The sequence below is a fragment of the Nestor notabilis genome, unplaced genomic scaffold (genome assembly GCF_000696875.1).
Source record: "Nestor notabilis isolate BGI_N333 unplaced genomic scaffold, ASM69687v1 scaffold2365, whole genome shotgun sequence".
In the NCBI taxonomy this organism is placed as follows: Eukaryota; Metazoa; Chordata; class Aves; order Psittaciformes; family Psittacidae; genus Nestor; species Nestor notabilis.
Genome location: NW_009928645.1, coordinates 133,782 through 150,117, shown reverse-complemented (window position 1 = coordinate 150,117; position 16,336 = coordinate 133,782). Strand labels below are relative to the sequence as shown.

Sequence of the window (16,336 nt, the reverse complement as noted above, 5' to 3'; positions counted from 1 at the left end):
GCTGACTGTACACAGTGAGTCTCTAGCCATTGCCAAGTGTCAGTTTCATTTTAAAGATGAAGCTTATAAAAATGCACAATTCTCTCCCAAGATACTGTACACTATTCAGCAGGTTAAAAACTGAAAAAATCTTTCATTAAAAAAGTCATTACATGATTTGTATACATCAGGGATAGTCTACAGAATCATATTCATCTAGAAAATATGTGCATTATAAACCACTTCCATGCAATGCAACAATTTCTTATTTCAAAGGTAGTATAAAAAGACAACACAGCAGTCCTAGCGCCTAGAACACAATATGTAATACAAAACAAATGTGCAACCATTTACTTAGATGAATAAAATAAGGTAACAAAGATTCAAAACTATATTTTTGAATTATTTTTTTTGTTTCCAACAAGTGACTACAGTGCTAAAAGATACAAGTAACAAGAAGTGTGTGTAGTAATCAGTTTAGCCAAAGTGCCTCTTCTACAGTTTTGATACTAAACCCCAAAGTTTGCTATGCTAACCTGAGACAAGAGTGCTATCTTTAAGATTACTGTGGTGTAGTTTCTGCATCTACTCAGTATTTTATCACCTTGCAAGTTTAAGACAACCTATCAAACAATCTTGCAAGTTTAAGACAACTTAACCTATAAAATAATATATCTATTGCATTAAAGTATCAAGTGTGTTGCTTATATTTTAGAAGTCCAAAAGAGTGTGTTTTGGTATAACTGAAGACGCACGGGGTGCTTCCTAAATTGGTGGAGGCCCGTTAAGATACTGCAACATCAGATGCAAAGAACGGGCAAAATTATTTGCCCTTGTGCAGCTGTAGTCTTCCTCAGAAGATGGAATTATACAAACGACTAGTAAAAGTAGTAGAAGGAACAACTGAAGTGGAAATGCTGCTCGTAATACCCGGTAAAAGAAGCAGGGAGTCTGAGGATTTGCTTGAATAGGTTGTGGATGGCTTTCACCTCTGAAAAGGAGATAAAAAGGTGTGGGGAAAGGAAGAGAAAAAAGGGGGGAAAAAGAAGGCACTTTAGAGTTTGCATTAAACAAGTTGTTTAACTTGGTCCCTAGGGTTTGCCCTCCCCCTCCAAGATGTAGGGCTGCCCATCTACAGGAAAGTACACTAACTGTAACTTGAAAGCGTGCAAGGCTGCTCAATGGGAAGCCAGCTGCTGGTTTGGGTTTACTGTCCTTACTGCTGAGGAAGAAACATTTATTTGCAATAGTTTAAATCATTGCATTTTTATCCTATTTTCAGATGTAAACTTAACTTTTCCCTGAAGGCAAACAAACCACTCTAAATACATATTGAAGTATAAAGGAGAGCCATCATTCAGACTGGTTAGCCTCTTCTCTGTCTTGGCATTACTGAGATCTGCCCTTTGAACAGGCCCTTATGTACTGGGGGTGAAGTTCTACTTTTGTCCTTCATGGTCTGTTTATAAGTGTTGTTAAGTGACTTTAAGCTGCAAGTTTCTTTTTCCAGCAATGCTGGTGGAATTAGAAGAGGTTTTACAACTGAAATATTCCCCCATTCAGCACAAAAAGTATTTTCTCAAGAGTAAAAACAAGCCCAAGGTTGCACATTGGTGCAGAGGTCTAGGAGCAGCTAAAGGAAACCATTCACCAAGACGCAACCCAGAGCTGGTCAGTAAAGGGGACACTACAGGTAGGCAGAAATCACCTCTACCTGTATGTATGTCAACCTATGAGCAATAGCTGCCCAGGCTTCTGCTGGCACTCAACTCATCTTTCTCACTATCCTTCAAGAGATCACAGAATCATAGGATGGTCTGGGTTGGAAGGGACCTTAAAGATCATGGGCAGGGTCACCTTCCACTGGACCAAGTTGGTCAAAGCCCTATCCAGCCTGGCCTTGAACACTGCCAGGGAGGGAGCAGGCAAATATAAAATAATACCTTCTGGTGCTGCTTTTTCTGTCATCTGAAGCTCTCCTTATGGTGATCTGTTGAAAGAAATAGCTTTTAGTATCCAGGTTTCAGAAACTACAAAGAATTTCTCTAAGAAGACAGTTGTAAAATTTAAAGTCCTGCTGTAAATCCTATAACAAGGTACATGCATCTAAAAGGTAAAATGATTACATTTCAGGAACTTTCAGGCTAAATGTCAAAATACGCTGTATGCTGACAGGGAAATATTAGAAAAAAACACTTGCCTGTTTCACAGCAGGGTTAGATTTCTCTGTGACTTGATTATAGACCCCTGAGTCCAAGTCATCTGGAACTAGCAGCAATGCTCTGGTATCCTAAAAGGTAACCATGCATTCCTCTTTAAAATGCATGTTCAAAACTCATAACACGTGAAGTGCAAAGAGCCATCTTTAATTGCCACTCTGTGGGTGCACAGACTATTGCCTTTTTACATGTGCATAACAAGTGCTAAATGAATGTTTCAGTTCTCCAGCATAAAGAAATGTTTTACTATGCACAACTCGAAGGAATTGTAATGGAACAGATGTGTACAGGTATTAACTTGAAAATATCTTTTATCTGACAGCTCTCAGGATAAGCAGTGTATTGCTATGAACTACAGCTCCTATGTGTTTGTTACACACTCCTAGCTTGATACTTGGTATGGGTCATAGGACAATTTAGGTTGGAAGGGACATCAGGAAGTTCATCTAGTCCAACCTCCTGCTCAAAACAAGGTCAGCTGTAAGACCAGACCAAAACCCTTATTCAAAGCTTTATCCTGTCTGCTCTTCAAATCCTTCAAGGATAGCTTTGAACAACATTTGAACAACATCTCTGGGCAATCTGCTTCTATACAGTATTAGCCTTGTGGTGCTGAAGTTTTTCCTATAGCCAGACTTCACTGTTCTTTTTTCAGCTTATGAAGGTGTAACTACTTAAGTTTAAAGTCAAACTTCTATAAATACCTTTACTCTTAGTATGTTGTTACTTTTCAGTAACAAAGATCCATGAACAAGTATTTAAACTTTGACTCACCAGATCTCCTTGTATGGTTTTTAAGTCACGTGAAACTTGTTCCATAAGGTGTTTCAGTTTCCTTCCAATTACATGGACCTTCTCATCAGTTTCAACGTCATCAACATTTGATTTAAGCAGTAGATAAGCAGTGAGTTCTTGACGTAAGTTTACTTTAAGCTGTTGTTCCAGCAGCTCTTTCTGCAGTTGCTTAGAACAAATAAACAAAAAACAGTACAACAGACTTTTACTTTCTACTTTAAGGATGTTCTCACGGAGGAACTCTAGAAGGCTTTAAAGAACAACTCAACCTGCCTGAGAATCCGCAATACACAAGAATGACTATTACACCTACATATGAAATGAAGTTCTCTTGAAGAGACTGGTTGTAGCTGCTTCAACTAACAGAAATAATTCTAGTAGTAATTAATCCATAGCGAAGACATTAAATCTTCAAAATTGGAAGTCTTACACCAGAATAAAGACTGTCCACAAGGAACTTAATGCATATTATTATTATGATACATAATAATGGAAAAAAAGCCTCATATAGGCAATCTCTACACAGAAGTTTTCTAATATCCAATCTAAACTTCTCAGCATTCATGCTGCCGACTGATCCCAAGAGCACAAAGACAATGATACAGAGCACGAGCATCTTGAATTCCCACTTCTCAGTATGCTATAACTTACCTTCAATTTCTTGACCCTCTGTTCCAACACCTGCATGCTGACCTGAGTTGTCGCTTTTTGCAGCTTCTCCAGCTCTTCCTCCGTTTTATCAAGCCAAGAAGACATGTTGCTAAGATCTGAGTTCAGCTGCTGCCACTGCTGCAATTTCTGTTTTATTTCCAGGTCACTTCTGAGGTCTTGAGCTTGGATGAGCTCCTGCCTATCAATAATGCCTACAAATGATAGAACAACAAACGTTTAAATCTTCAGTAAGGTGAAGAGTGCATAAACCCAATGCAAGGAGGTTTACCACTAAATTATTCTTCAATCTACTCAAGGCCACATAATTGCTACCATGTACTACTGTTATCCAGACACAATTTTCTTGAGATTCTGCAAGTCTGTAAGTTTCACATTACTGGTCAATTTATCCACATAGTAATGCTACCCATGATTTTAATCACATTAATTGAAGATTTTTTAATTCACATCTAAGGAGACAGAATTCAATGAGCCAAGCCGTGATTTGGTAGACACCAAAATTCATCATGGGACAAAGTATGACCCTTTAGGAGGATCCTAACAGCAGTTACAACTTGGGTTTATGATTCACCAGTCCCATGCTAAAGGGGCTGCAGACGTCACCTGTGTGTTCGCTAACATTATTTCTGGAAGCACATCTAAGCTCTTCTCAGAGGTTTTCCTGTTCATCCCATGTATGGGACTCAACTCTGGTCCACTTGTGACAGATCCTAAGCAACCTGGTGCATACAGCTGCAGTCTTCTTTTTATCACTTGATTCACTTTTGTGATTGCAGTACAGATGTGTTATTACAATCTCAAGCACCTGAAACCAGGAATGAGGTCCTGAAAGGCTAGGAGAACCAGGTTGTTGGCCTATTTGGAACGAAGGACTGCAGTGAAGAAAGTGAAGAACAGAATATACTACCAGCATTCCGTAAATGGGAGCTGTAGCATATTGTCATGTGGAGTACCAATAACTCAGAAAATTAACTACAGCAATCTCAATTTAGACAAAGAGATGCACTACTGTGGTTTGAAATATGATTAAAACTCTGTGAAGTATTCAGTATCACAAAGAAGTGAAATTGTTCCCATTCATTTCAACCAACAAAGAGACGTAAGCATCCTATGAGTGATAAAAATCTCAAATCTGTCAGAAAATGTAAAAGCTTAGAACAGCAAACACAAGTTGGGTGGTACCAGGTGAGAAGGCAGCTCAGCAAGTTTCAGGAAAATACATCAATTTAGAGGATATTGGTTTACTTCTATTTTGTTCCCAAGGCAAATATGCTGCCTTTGTGCCATTTCTGCTTTGTCTTCCACAGTCAGGACAAATACACCAGCACCAAAGCCACTCCTAATGCTCTGTACCTGACTGCTTCTCTGCAGCTGCTATATTCACAAGCTCTTGGTCAAATTGGGGTTCTTCATCATTCATGTCAGGAGTTGTAATTTTCTCATTGTTGCTGCTGCTGCTGCTTGCAGAGCTGAGCTGATTCACCTGCAATGACATTTTGGTGGGTGAGCCCTGCAGGTTAACAAGCTGTCAAAGGTCAAACAGTTTCTTTTACTTTGGGGTGGCTGGGTGGTGCTGTCAGTTTTAGTACTTGGCTTCTGCATCTTTGCTAACAGTTTATACTGGCTCTCTGCACCTTCTCAATAAACAAACACATACCATAGTGATAGTAATTATTACAAGACTGAGCATGGCAAATTAGTTGGTTTTGCACTATATGTACCAGACAGTGTACCTTTGCTGACTGTCTTTGTTGGCTACCGGGTCTTGGCATTATTGACTAAGACTGGATTACTGACGATAAAAACAACCATACCAGTTGCTTTACCAGTACCATCTTGTGCTTGGAAGAGTGCTTACAACTGGTCCAGATCCACTGAGCCTGGCAGCTGCTGGCAAAGCCACAGCAGGCATCCAGCCACCAAGGCTAAGGTACCAATGAACAATAGCCATTTTGGCATATTTTTTAGTGCCCAGTAGCAGATTAAATGGTGGGCTGCATGTCAGAAAAGTACCCTTCAAATCGGTCTGCATAGAAAAGGGACATAGATATGTCAGTAAGTAGAAAGGGAAGGTATTCATTCAACACGCTCTCTTTGGGGTGTGTGTGTTAGATTTCCCTAGGTTTGTCCTATGACAATAGGGAAGTAAGTTCCTCCAGACACTGACTTTTATCAGGAGCCTAGCATAATTAGTCTGAATTGCTTTAAAGAAGCTTCCCTAGCGAATGGATAGAGACTCTCACTGGTTAACTGAGCCACCAGAGACAATGTCTAAATTTGCATAAAGTGAACATTCCCCTTACGACTTATCTTTTCCTTGGTGCCGGAGGAGGTAAGATTGAGTTACACAGGAACAACAGACTGTATAGTATATGGTTAGTGCCCATAGGGCTTCCAACTCACATAGTCTGGCTTATAGCGAGTACTTGTCTCTGGATCAGACAACACACTTCCAGTCACTTCTGCCTGTTTGTACTGGCGTTTCCTGTGGACTGGACTGTCTGGAGAACGCCAAGGATGAGCTTCTGAAACAGACTTTCCTGAAACAAATAAAACCAAACCCATACACCGTAAGTACAAAATCCCATCTCCACAAGTAAGCTGTTGCTTTGTGTTGTTAGAAAGCGCTTTGAATAAAATGGCATCAACTTATGGCGTAAAAATGACAGTTTTGCAGCGTTCCTTTCAAAGCATGCACATCTGCAAAACATGAACAGTGTTTTAAAGGTAATGAGATGAGAGCCATGCAGTTACGGGACATTCTGTTTTCTTCTGGAAAATGCTTGAACACAGGTTTGAGCATTCAAAAAAATAAAAGAAAAAGGCTGCACTCTGGTTTTGGAAAGTTTGCATCCCAATAACACTATCACACATCTGCAACATGTGTCAGTAGAGACAACTATAGACATGTCCTGATTTGGGGAATGTTTGGTCTGGATTTAAAAGACAGGACACACTCAGTTCTGTCATGCACAAATCACAAAAAAAACTTGCAGAGTTGGAACTATTGCCTTCAGTAATTATGCAATCAAAATTAGAAACAACCAAAAAAGTGATACTACCCAGAGCAAACCACCAAGAAAGTACCAAAAGACTTTGGATCAATACAAAGAAATGCACATCAACCACCTCGGCATTTACCAGGCAAAATCTAAATGGTATGTTCTTGACTGCTTTGTAATGTACATGTGAATACTGCAGCGTAAGAACACCATGACAGGATGAGACATGGTGTCCACACAAGGCAGGAAGTCAGACATTACGTATGAAAGAGGTTGAGGAATATAGCGTGCAGCACAGGGAGATTGCCATGTTCAGACACATGCATTAGCAGGTGCCTACCAGAAGATGCTTTCAAAGTTTTTGTGGTCATTTTAAGATATGCCTCAGGATTTTCAGTGATTTCTACATCTGAAAAAAGAATAATGTCATTTTCCTCACTATTTAATATTTTCCAACTATTAAGAACAACTGAAACAATGAAGGACAGAAAAGACAAAGAACAAAATAAGTTGGTCAAAGTTCATCAAACAGTCTTAAAAAGTAAGGTTTCTAAAACCCTTATGTTTCTGAAAAGATAAGCTTGGTTTAGACAATACCATTCCCTTCATCAAGACATCTAAGAGATGAGACTGCTAACATCTATTAATGGTACCTGAAAATGAACCAACAACATGGGAGGAAGACGTCAATCCCCCTCCCTTCCCACACAGGGACATCCTGCAGTTGTCCATGTCAAAACAAACAGCTGGCAATTGGTTCTCACCTGACAGAGCACTGTAGTATGTCGCTTCTTCTTCATCTTCATGAGAAGAAGAACCTCCCACATCACCTGTATGATCCCACTCGAGGGGGATGGAGTCAACACTGACAGGGGTTTCACAGCCTGATCTTTCATGACCTTGAGTAGGGGGCATAAGGTGGCAAAGAGACTGTGTCGAATTGGGCCCCTCACTAATGGCCTTCTTACACCAGGGATCATTCTGGATTTCTCTGGAGTCTTCTGGATCTGTCTCATTTTCAGAGGTGTCTCTGTCATCATCCAATCCCTAAAAACAAATAACAATTATTACATATTAATAAGATTTACAATAGATCTACACTGCTTAATGAGCTAATGATTGAGCCACATGCTACTACTGGGGACTATTTTGTGGTCAGCTGCAGTAATTGAAGACCATGTGCCTAAAATTGAAGAGAAGCATCAGTTCTGCCTCCTTTCTCTTTTGCCAAAACAATCCTCACGTCAGCAGCTACCTCCCCTCTTTCACGAGGCTCAACCACCACCATAACATCTTTCTCTAGTTTGCAGAGAGAGGTACCCAGTTCCAAATAGGCAATGAAATGATGCTCAGGTAGGGGTGAACAGCTACTCATAGATGTTCATGTTAATTCCTCTACTTGGCTTTCCAATAGATCTTCTTTCTTTTTGCGCCAAAGCAAACTGAGAATCATCTAAATGTTCTCAGTAGTAAGTAAAGAGCATGCTGTTCCCCATTCAAGGTCCTCCCAAGAAAGTAGACAAATTCTGCCTCACAAAGAAATCCATTGAGATATTCTAAACATACTATTGAAATTAAAGAAAAAAAATCGATACTAAAACCACCAAAAAAGCCCTCAAACCACTACTATAGAAACGTTAACTCTGTAAACTACTTCAATGCAATTATCCAGATTCTGCAGATGGAGTCCCAGAAGGAGAGGTGTGAGAAGAAAAGACTGGTGACAAACATTTAGCAAAGCTGGCACAACTACTGAAGAGGTCCTGACACCTCTGAACTCAAACCAATTGGTTAAGCTGCTAGGGATAAGCAATGAGCATTGAAGTTTAAACGTCAAAATCTTGCCCAAGCATCAAAACAACTGTTGCTTCTTACAGGATGCCTTGAAGTCAGTCTTTGATGGAACCGGGCAACTCGCCCAAACACTTCCTGACAGTACCGATGAAGTTCTTCCAATTCATTCTCAATCACAGCAGCATCCAAAGGCTCACTCTTCTGAATCAGCTGCTCCCCAAAAACGATTAGCTGATCAATCTTATTGGTGTTTAGTGTTATTTCCTGCTGGAAACCCTATTTGGAACACACAAGAAATAAAATTATTTCTGCAACACCCCTTTCTAGCCTAAGGTTTGTGTCTCCTTTCTCACTTACTGCAGTGAAAGAAAAGCAGCAATTGACATTGTTGCCTAATTTTGTCTGGCGAATATACTTTTACTCAAGAGGTCCAGAGGTTTGTTTTATTAGCAGGATTACAGTTCCAAATGAAGTGGCATTTTCTGCCCATGTGTACATCAATATAATTGCAGTGTCCTGGGCCTGCAGGGGATCATGATAGAGGAGCTCAGCTAATCAGAGTTTATTTTCCTCTGTTCTCTTTTTCTCAGTAACAAAGAAGTTTGTTTGCCTGAACAGGTAGCAAAGAACTTGTATTCTTTAGAATAATTGCACATGCCTGCTGTCTTATTTCTGTTGGAAGTCCCAGCTGCAAACAATGCACCCAGAGGAGAGATCCTACCTTAATACCAATTCAAAAAAATTCTCACCAGAAAAAAAAGCCTGAATTTAGGAATGTGGCTTTTACTGTTAACCTGCATGTGGTCCTTTCCTGTCCAGATATCACTGTCATTGACACTCTGTGTTAGGAAAAACTGGCAGGATAGAATTGAGCTTGAGCACTGAGTCTGAATTTAAATACTGTTTATCTTGATTCACAGGAAAAGTCTTACAACTTAGTGATGTCTTAACACAAATATAGTCCTACAGAGAACTGTCAGCTACCGTGAACTTCCAGAAAATAAGATGATTACGTCAAGCAAGGGCAGCCCAATATGATCAGCTGGGTTGCTGATATTAAACAACTACTTTACAAGGATACGTACATTTAACTGGCGCATTTTGTCATCAAAATTACTTTCTGAGAAGTGCTCCACATTTGTCAGCTGGAGGTCCATTTCTGTGAGCCAGACAAGGATGCTTTCCCTCGTCCCCTCAAATTCATCTCTCCGATTGGTGAAGTGCTGAATAGGAAGAAGCAAGCCAGGGTTATAAGACTTCAGCTACTAAAAAAGGTGGTCACAGAAGCCCTCTGAAAACAGTGTTTTGTTTCAAAATTGCTGTTCACCTTAAAGGCCTTCAGGGCACAAATGGCAGCATACCATGTATAAAAACTGCCCCTTTCCTGTAGTGATGCTGGAACAAAGTGTCCTACATTAGTACACTACTCGTATGAGAGAGACAGTAAAACTTCAGCAGTACAGAATGTACCTATAAAATTATATTCCTGCTTCCACACTATACCTTCTCCCACGTCATTATACCAGTGTAACAGTTATTTGGACTCAGGTTTAACATCTAATTTGTTCTAAATTTAGAAGACAGACAGACAAAGGAAGCAAGCACCATCTTTAATTAAAGTGCTTAAAACTATGACATTAAAATTAGTAAAACAATGGAGAAGCTAGATCACAGATGACCATGCCAGCGTAATCAGTGCATCATTTGGCATGGAAGCCAGGAGGAGCTCTCCCTGCTGCCATCTGCCACAGAAGCTAATAGACATGCAGTTTGTGGTGCCCCATTTCTCCTCCGTGGATTTATTGTTCAGGAAAGGGATCAGAGAACATCCCAAACTCTGACTGCACAGCGCAAACCTGTCAGCACTCTCACAGCCTCATTCACTGACTTTTGGGATCTAATAGTTTTCCCTGTCAATTGCCTGCAGCACTGCTGTAATTACAAATCAGGAGTGATAAGTTTTCCCCAGGGCACAGCACAGACTATATGCTCATATTTCAGTTTAACTGGACAAGCAGGACACTTCACTGAAGTGTCACAAGTATATTCTTCCATGTAATACAACATCCCTCTGTCAGGCAGAAAGCACAGCAGGACAGTGTGTTATAGTCTTCAACTACCAAGAACCAATCTACCAAGGACATGTTTATGCCATATACTTAGTGAGAGCTGCTTTTCTACACTGGTAACTCAAGACAAAAAACAACACAAGACAGTTGCTCCAGAATTCGTTTTGCCCTTGAGTAATTCCTACAGAAACTTGTAACTGCTCCTCACTCTCTCACCTCACCATGCGATTACCTTGAGTCTCCTCAGAATAGCAGCAACTCGTTTCTGGAGATAATCCCAGCGCTGGTTGCCCTCATGTACCATCTGCTTCAACTTGCTGGCTGAGTCCGTTCGGTTCTCACGGGCGAGGCGCCTGTACTGCTTATTGATCAGCTCCAACTGAGTGAGTCGTTCATGAACCTGCCTCTGGAATGCCTGCGAGGTGAATCAGGGAAGTCAGTTCCCTTCTCAATAACAGAAAGGATCTGGATGATGCTATTTATCATGAGAGATGATGATGCCCTTCCCTTAAAAACAGACTTTCTCACTGCAAAATTAAACCCAGAGAAGGACCTCTATTTTCAATAATCTGCTCAGACCCAGCTCATTAGGAAAAGAAAAGAAGAAGAAAAAAAAAAAAAATCAACCCACAAACGTCTCCTGCCTACAAAACCCAAATCTTTAACTTACGAGCAGGATCTTGTCTGTTTATAGCATTTGATTCTCCACAATAAAGACAAATAATCTGGAAACAAATAAATCAGCCAGACACCCAGCAGCCACAGAGTGGCCAAATTATTTATGTTTGCTATGCCACCACTGCCCAACTGGTGTGTTTTTTCAGTGATCGAGACATTTCACACAGACACTAAGAATTCAGCAGTCTGGACATTCAGCCTGCTGCTGACCATAAAGAAATTAAGTTAAAAAGATTCACCTCAAATTTCTTCAGCTCCTCCTTTGCATGTGTGTACAAAACCTCTGAAGAATTAGGCCTAGCTGCTATTGTTTCTGATGATACTAGCCAATCTTCAAAGCGAGAATAGTCGTCCAGAAATCTCTGCCATAGGCGCCAGGTCTCCTCGATTCTAACAGGGAGATGCAAAAATTGGAAGGTTTTATTACAAGCCAACTATTAATTTGGGATTTTTTTTCTTTTTCAAAATTCAGCTTTTGGCGAAAGCTCCAGCGTTTCTTAAAAACACTGCCACAGGCTTCTTCAGGAGGGTTAAGAAAAAGACTTACTTCATTCGCCTTTCCATAGACATGGCACATATGTTTCTCCACCGTCTGTCCAAACTCCTGGTAGTCTGCTGGATGGAGTCACACTCTGTCTCGTTAGCACATGCATCTGAATCATGTAGCAGGACTTCACAAATATTAAACACAGATTCCACCCCTGCGGTGTGTTGCTCTATGTCTCTTTGCAGATCCTGCCATTGGCAAAAGAATAGCTTGAGTAGAAGGAAACATGCATGGCTGGACTTCACACATACCCTTTCAAAATGCTGCAGAAGATGGGGAAAGAGCAATTTGTGTGTCATGAAAAGCTTATTTAGCTTTAGAAAACAGACTTGCAGGATGAGCTGCGCAGATGACAGGCTGACAGGTCAGAACAGAACTGCCATGCAAAAAGGAATTGTTCAGCTTTTGTTTTTCAGTGAAAGTTCAACCTTCTCATTAACAGTTTGGACAATTTTAATGTGCATACAAAATCCAAGCCTTACACATACCATAAACACAAAAAAGTAAACACATACTTACTAAATTTGACAGTGTAAGATGACAGTGTCTCATATCAGCTTACTACCCTGTAAGGCTTGACAGAGAACTCGTAGAATGGTTCATGTAGTTTAGTGACTATGTGATCACAGGCTGGTATCAACAAACACAGCACACGAGTAACTGGTGTTACACTACTTTTCTTATTCCCTCTTGTAGAGCTCCTGTTTTGACAGACTGTTTTAAAGGCTCTGGCAAAGATCCTTTGTCTAATCTACACTACAGATTTCTTCTCTAGAGCCTGTATCTCCATCATAGTCTCCATCACAGTCTCATTCTGAACCTCTGTCTACTCCTACCTATTCAACGTAATTGAGTAACAGGAAAAGAAAGCCTTATCTAAGTCTTTCTTACTGAAAAGACAGCTCTGTACAATGCTAACAACTGTAAATATTAATGAAATTACAATGTTCACTACACTTCCATTTTTTCAACCCTTTTCTGGCTTTCCTAATGAAGGATATGGAGGCTGTTGCTTGGATAACACTTATTCAAGCAACAGTCTCTGCTGCTTCAATAACACTAGAACAAAAATACAAAGGAACATTTTTTCTGACAACAGTGAACAGGAACTCCCATTAAATAGTATTAGTGATTTCAGTGGGCAGATGAAGCTGTTACTTTAGACTTACAAAACCAAACCAAAATAAAACAAACAAAACAGCCCCAACACAGACACAGAAGGACTTCCCAGAAGTCAACAAGCTGCAGGGAGCTGAGTATCACCCAGTAGCAGTCTTCAGTGCTCTTACGTGGGTACCTCAAAGAAGGGCTGAGGCATAAATGGTCAAAATGTGGCTTGTGGGATTTTGCGGTAATGTACGGTTTTAAGGAATGTGGAAGCCAGAATCTTTATACAGATGAGAGGCTGCCAGAAGCAGACCTAACATAATTTTTGACAGCTTACTAAGGATTTACAGCCATTTTTTGAGCAAGAGGCAGCAGTGTCTTTTTAACACAGGCTCTACCCTACTACTGGTATCAGAAATACTCTACTGAACTCATTAAATTACACTGGATTTACAATTGTAATAGTAAAAATGAGAATTTGGACCACAGATTACAAATCCACTCTACTTGCACTGTGATAAGGTTGCTGACGCAATCTCACTACTTTTGGTCATGCCTGGGTTTATGGAATAACCCTAGGCAGAATCCTTGCCATTTTCCAAATGTTATTTGGAACACCAAAGGTGTTATTCCAAATGACCTGACTGTATTATGATGGGACAAACACAACAAACTAATGGGGCCAGGAACACACACTGCGCCCCAAAAGGTGCTTTTCCTTCAACTCTGCACAGCATTGCCCAGAGAGCTTGAAACAGACTGCATGCTACTGCTAGACACCTGCATTACCAGAACAGCTTTGAAATCTTAAAATGAATACTATTCATATTTTAATCTTCATCCTTTAATTGAACAAACATGCTATAAAACATCTCTGTGGATGCACAATGCTTTTGAATGTTATTATTCAAGACTGAACAGGTAAAGCTTTTGCAGTCATGGATGTCAAATAAAAGAAGCCTGTAGGGCATATTTCTCACCATCACTCTGTTCTTGCTGAAATAATTGTTCGGATAAAACTGGGAAAGATCGCTTTACTTGTTGTGTTCAGATAACGCTTTCTCTATTGCAGAGCAAAAGAGGCTTTTTTTTGGTGTTTCTTTTTTTAACTGTGGTCTTTTTAATCAGTATAGTCTTCTCACTCAGTCTGCTAAAAGTTTACAGCAGGAGCCTAGAGGTGCTCAGAGGTGTGTTTGAAACAATCCAAACAACAAAGCAGTAAGTAGCTCTGAGCAGCAAATGATGGCTCTTAACAGCGAGCTGAAGCTTGAATGCCCATAATAAAAACAGTTCAGACACAATTCCTTTGCGCCTAACATTCTTCTCAACCTGGCATTTTATCACAGCCTTTGAGAATGCAAAAGGTTTGGATGGGGAGAAAGTATTTTCTTGTTCTTTACATGACCATTCACAGATGAAACCATCAGAGGCACTAGACCAAGGCTTCTGGTGTGTGACCAACTCCTGCAACGGAGCTGGTGGGATCCGTCTCGACTCCTGTTGCAGAGGAGCTGGCCCTTCCCATGATGTCTGGCACATGAATACATGGAGATCCATATTGACCACGGAACACAGCCCTCAGGTCTGGGTCACTCAGGGATCTTTCCTTAGACACAAAAGCAGCAGCCAGAGAGAGAAGATGGTAATGATGGGAAGAACAGCCATAGGTGTTCTTTAAGGCAGACACCATAAAGCTTCCATGCTTGACAGCTTTGATCTTGATGATCAGTTGTAGGGCAAATATTCTTGTTTAACACAAGGGCAAGATTACAGCTGTGGCCATTCTCAGCCTTCCCACAGAGGCACTTTGAACCAGAGCAGACTTACAGCACAGCCCTGAGACAAGGTTGGCTCCACCACCAAGTCTGTGCTTTGGAGAAGTTTCTTTTCTTCCTGGCTGCTGAAGACAGACATTTACTCCAGGACTATCCAAAACATCTCACACTTCCACTTGGCTAGATACCTGGCACGTTCAGCTGTGCCCAACCCTTGCCATCCCCAGCACTTAAAGCTAGGATAGATCTGAAGATCGCCCTGGTAAGCCACTGTTTTGGACAAATACCTACACACACTCAACCAACACCCAATGGTGCTAGTTGCTTCACTCTTATGCCTCTGCAGGATTCATGCACCATCTCACCCAACCCTGAGGGGATCATCAGAGCCTGCCTATTGGATCAGGCCTCAGTCAAACGTGTGTTTGCACAAGTCCACCCTCCAAACCTCAAACATCCTTCTCTGCCAAGCTTGCTTTGCTGTCTGCAAGTAGTGGAAGAGAACTGAGCTAGTGAGGGCAATAAATTGATATCACATCACAGCACTTAAATCTGTCACAGCTAACTTGCAGGAGACCTGGCATTCACGCCTTGTCAGCCTAAATAATCCTCATGTATTTTGTCCACTGCCTGTGACCTGCCTATCCCTTATGAAACCTGCTGTACTTAACTGAGCAAATGTAAAAATGCTTTTGTTTGTGTTTTCCATGTTTTCCTTGAATGGGGGGGGGGGGGGGGAAGTGGGGATAAGTCAACAAAATACTGAAATTACAGCAAGCAAATGGAAGTTTTCCATGTAATGCATCTCGGCAGGAACATGCCGTGAAAAGCAAACAGTTAGAAGGCCTTGCTAAAGAAAAGAAACGGGTGATTTTAAACCAGGACCAATGTAATCAGCAGCATTTTGGCTCATTTACTCTGGCTGCTGCTACTTCCTACCTGCTGTTCTGCCAGTCTCTTCTGGATTTCTTGGTCATCACAGATGTCATAAATCACAGGCTTGGAAAGCTCAGACTCAATCTGGGCCAACCAGGTGCGAAGGTTACTCATGTTTTTGTCCAACAGCTGCATAAATTCAAATGTCTCCTTCAGTTTCTTCACCCTAAGCAGACCAGTAAGAACATCTTGTTACAAAGATCTGCAATAAGTGGAAATGATGTTAGCAGAAGGTGATGACAGGCATGGCTTTATGAAGCACTTACTGTTACACCAATCTGTTGCCTGTAAATCAGGAGCCATGTTTTAGTCAAAACCTACCTAAATTGGCTCAGCAGGGCCCTGCTCTACAGCTGCAAGAGGCCCTTGTGTGAATTCTTTAATGAAACTATATGAGCAGAGTGAATTTTCATATGCTAGTTAGCTCTTCAGTCAGTTCCTGGACATTTGTTTAAGTGGGAGTTTGTACCATAACATGCCACAGTTAAACTAAAATGGGTATCTATGGTCTGATTTTCCTGCTGTGAATTATATTCAGTGTCTTCTTCAGCAACCAACAGGCCCACCCTAATCAGCAAGGTGCCACTCTGCCAGTGGAAGCAGAATTTGCCCAAACCACAGGTTCAACACCCTGGCCAGTCCCTTAAGTTATCCAAGTAGCATGTTTGTATGTTTTGTACAACCCCACATGTTGGAAGAATATCTGTTAAACTACCTCACTGCTCTCAAATCTTTCCTTGAAATTCTCATCTATTGCAATTCC

At 40.9% G+C, this 16,336-nt stretch overlaps 1 protein-coding gene across 1 annotated transcript in view; it reads right to left on the bottom strand.

Moving 5' to 3' along the window:
- Positions 1–744: 744 nt before the first annotated feature.
- The window catches only part of LOC104405773 (nesprin-2-like), a gene marked incomplete at its 5' end in the record, with an annotated part of 148,639 nt that continues 133,047 nt past the window's right edge, over positions 745–16,336 (bottom strand). The window contains 15 exon segments of the mRNA XM_010014581.1: positions 745–970; positions 1,923–1,969; positions 2,180–2,269; positions 2,973–3,161; positions 3,645–3,856; positions 5,019–5,148; positions 6,069–6,205; positions 7,008–7,076; positions 7,432–7,714; positions 8,543–8,737; positions 9,547–9,684; positions 10,763–10,945; positions 11,448–11,598; positions 11,756–11,943; positions 15,577–15,739. Coding sequence (XP_010012883.1) covers positions 745–970; positions 1,923–1,969; positions 2,180–2,269; positions 2,973–3,161; positions 3,645–3,856; positions 5,019–5,148; positions 6,069–6,205; positions 7,008–7,076; positions 7,432–7,714; positions 8,543–8,737; positions 9,547–9,684; positions 10,763–10,945; positions 11,448–11,598; positions 11,756–11,943; positions 15,577–15,739 — 2,401 coding nt within the window.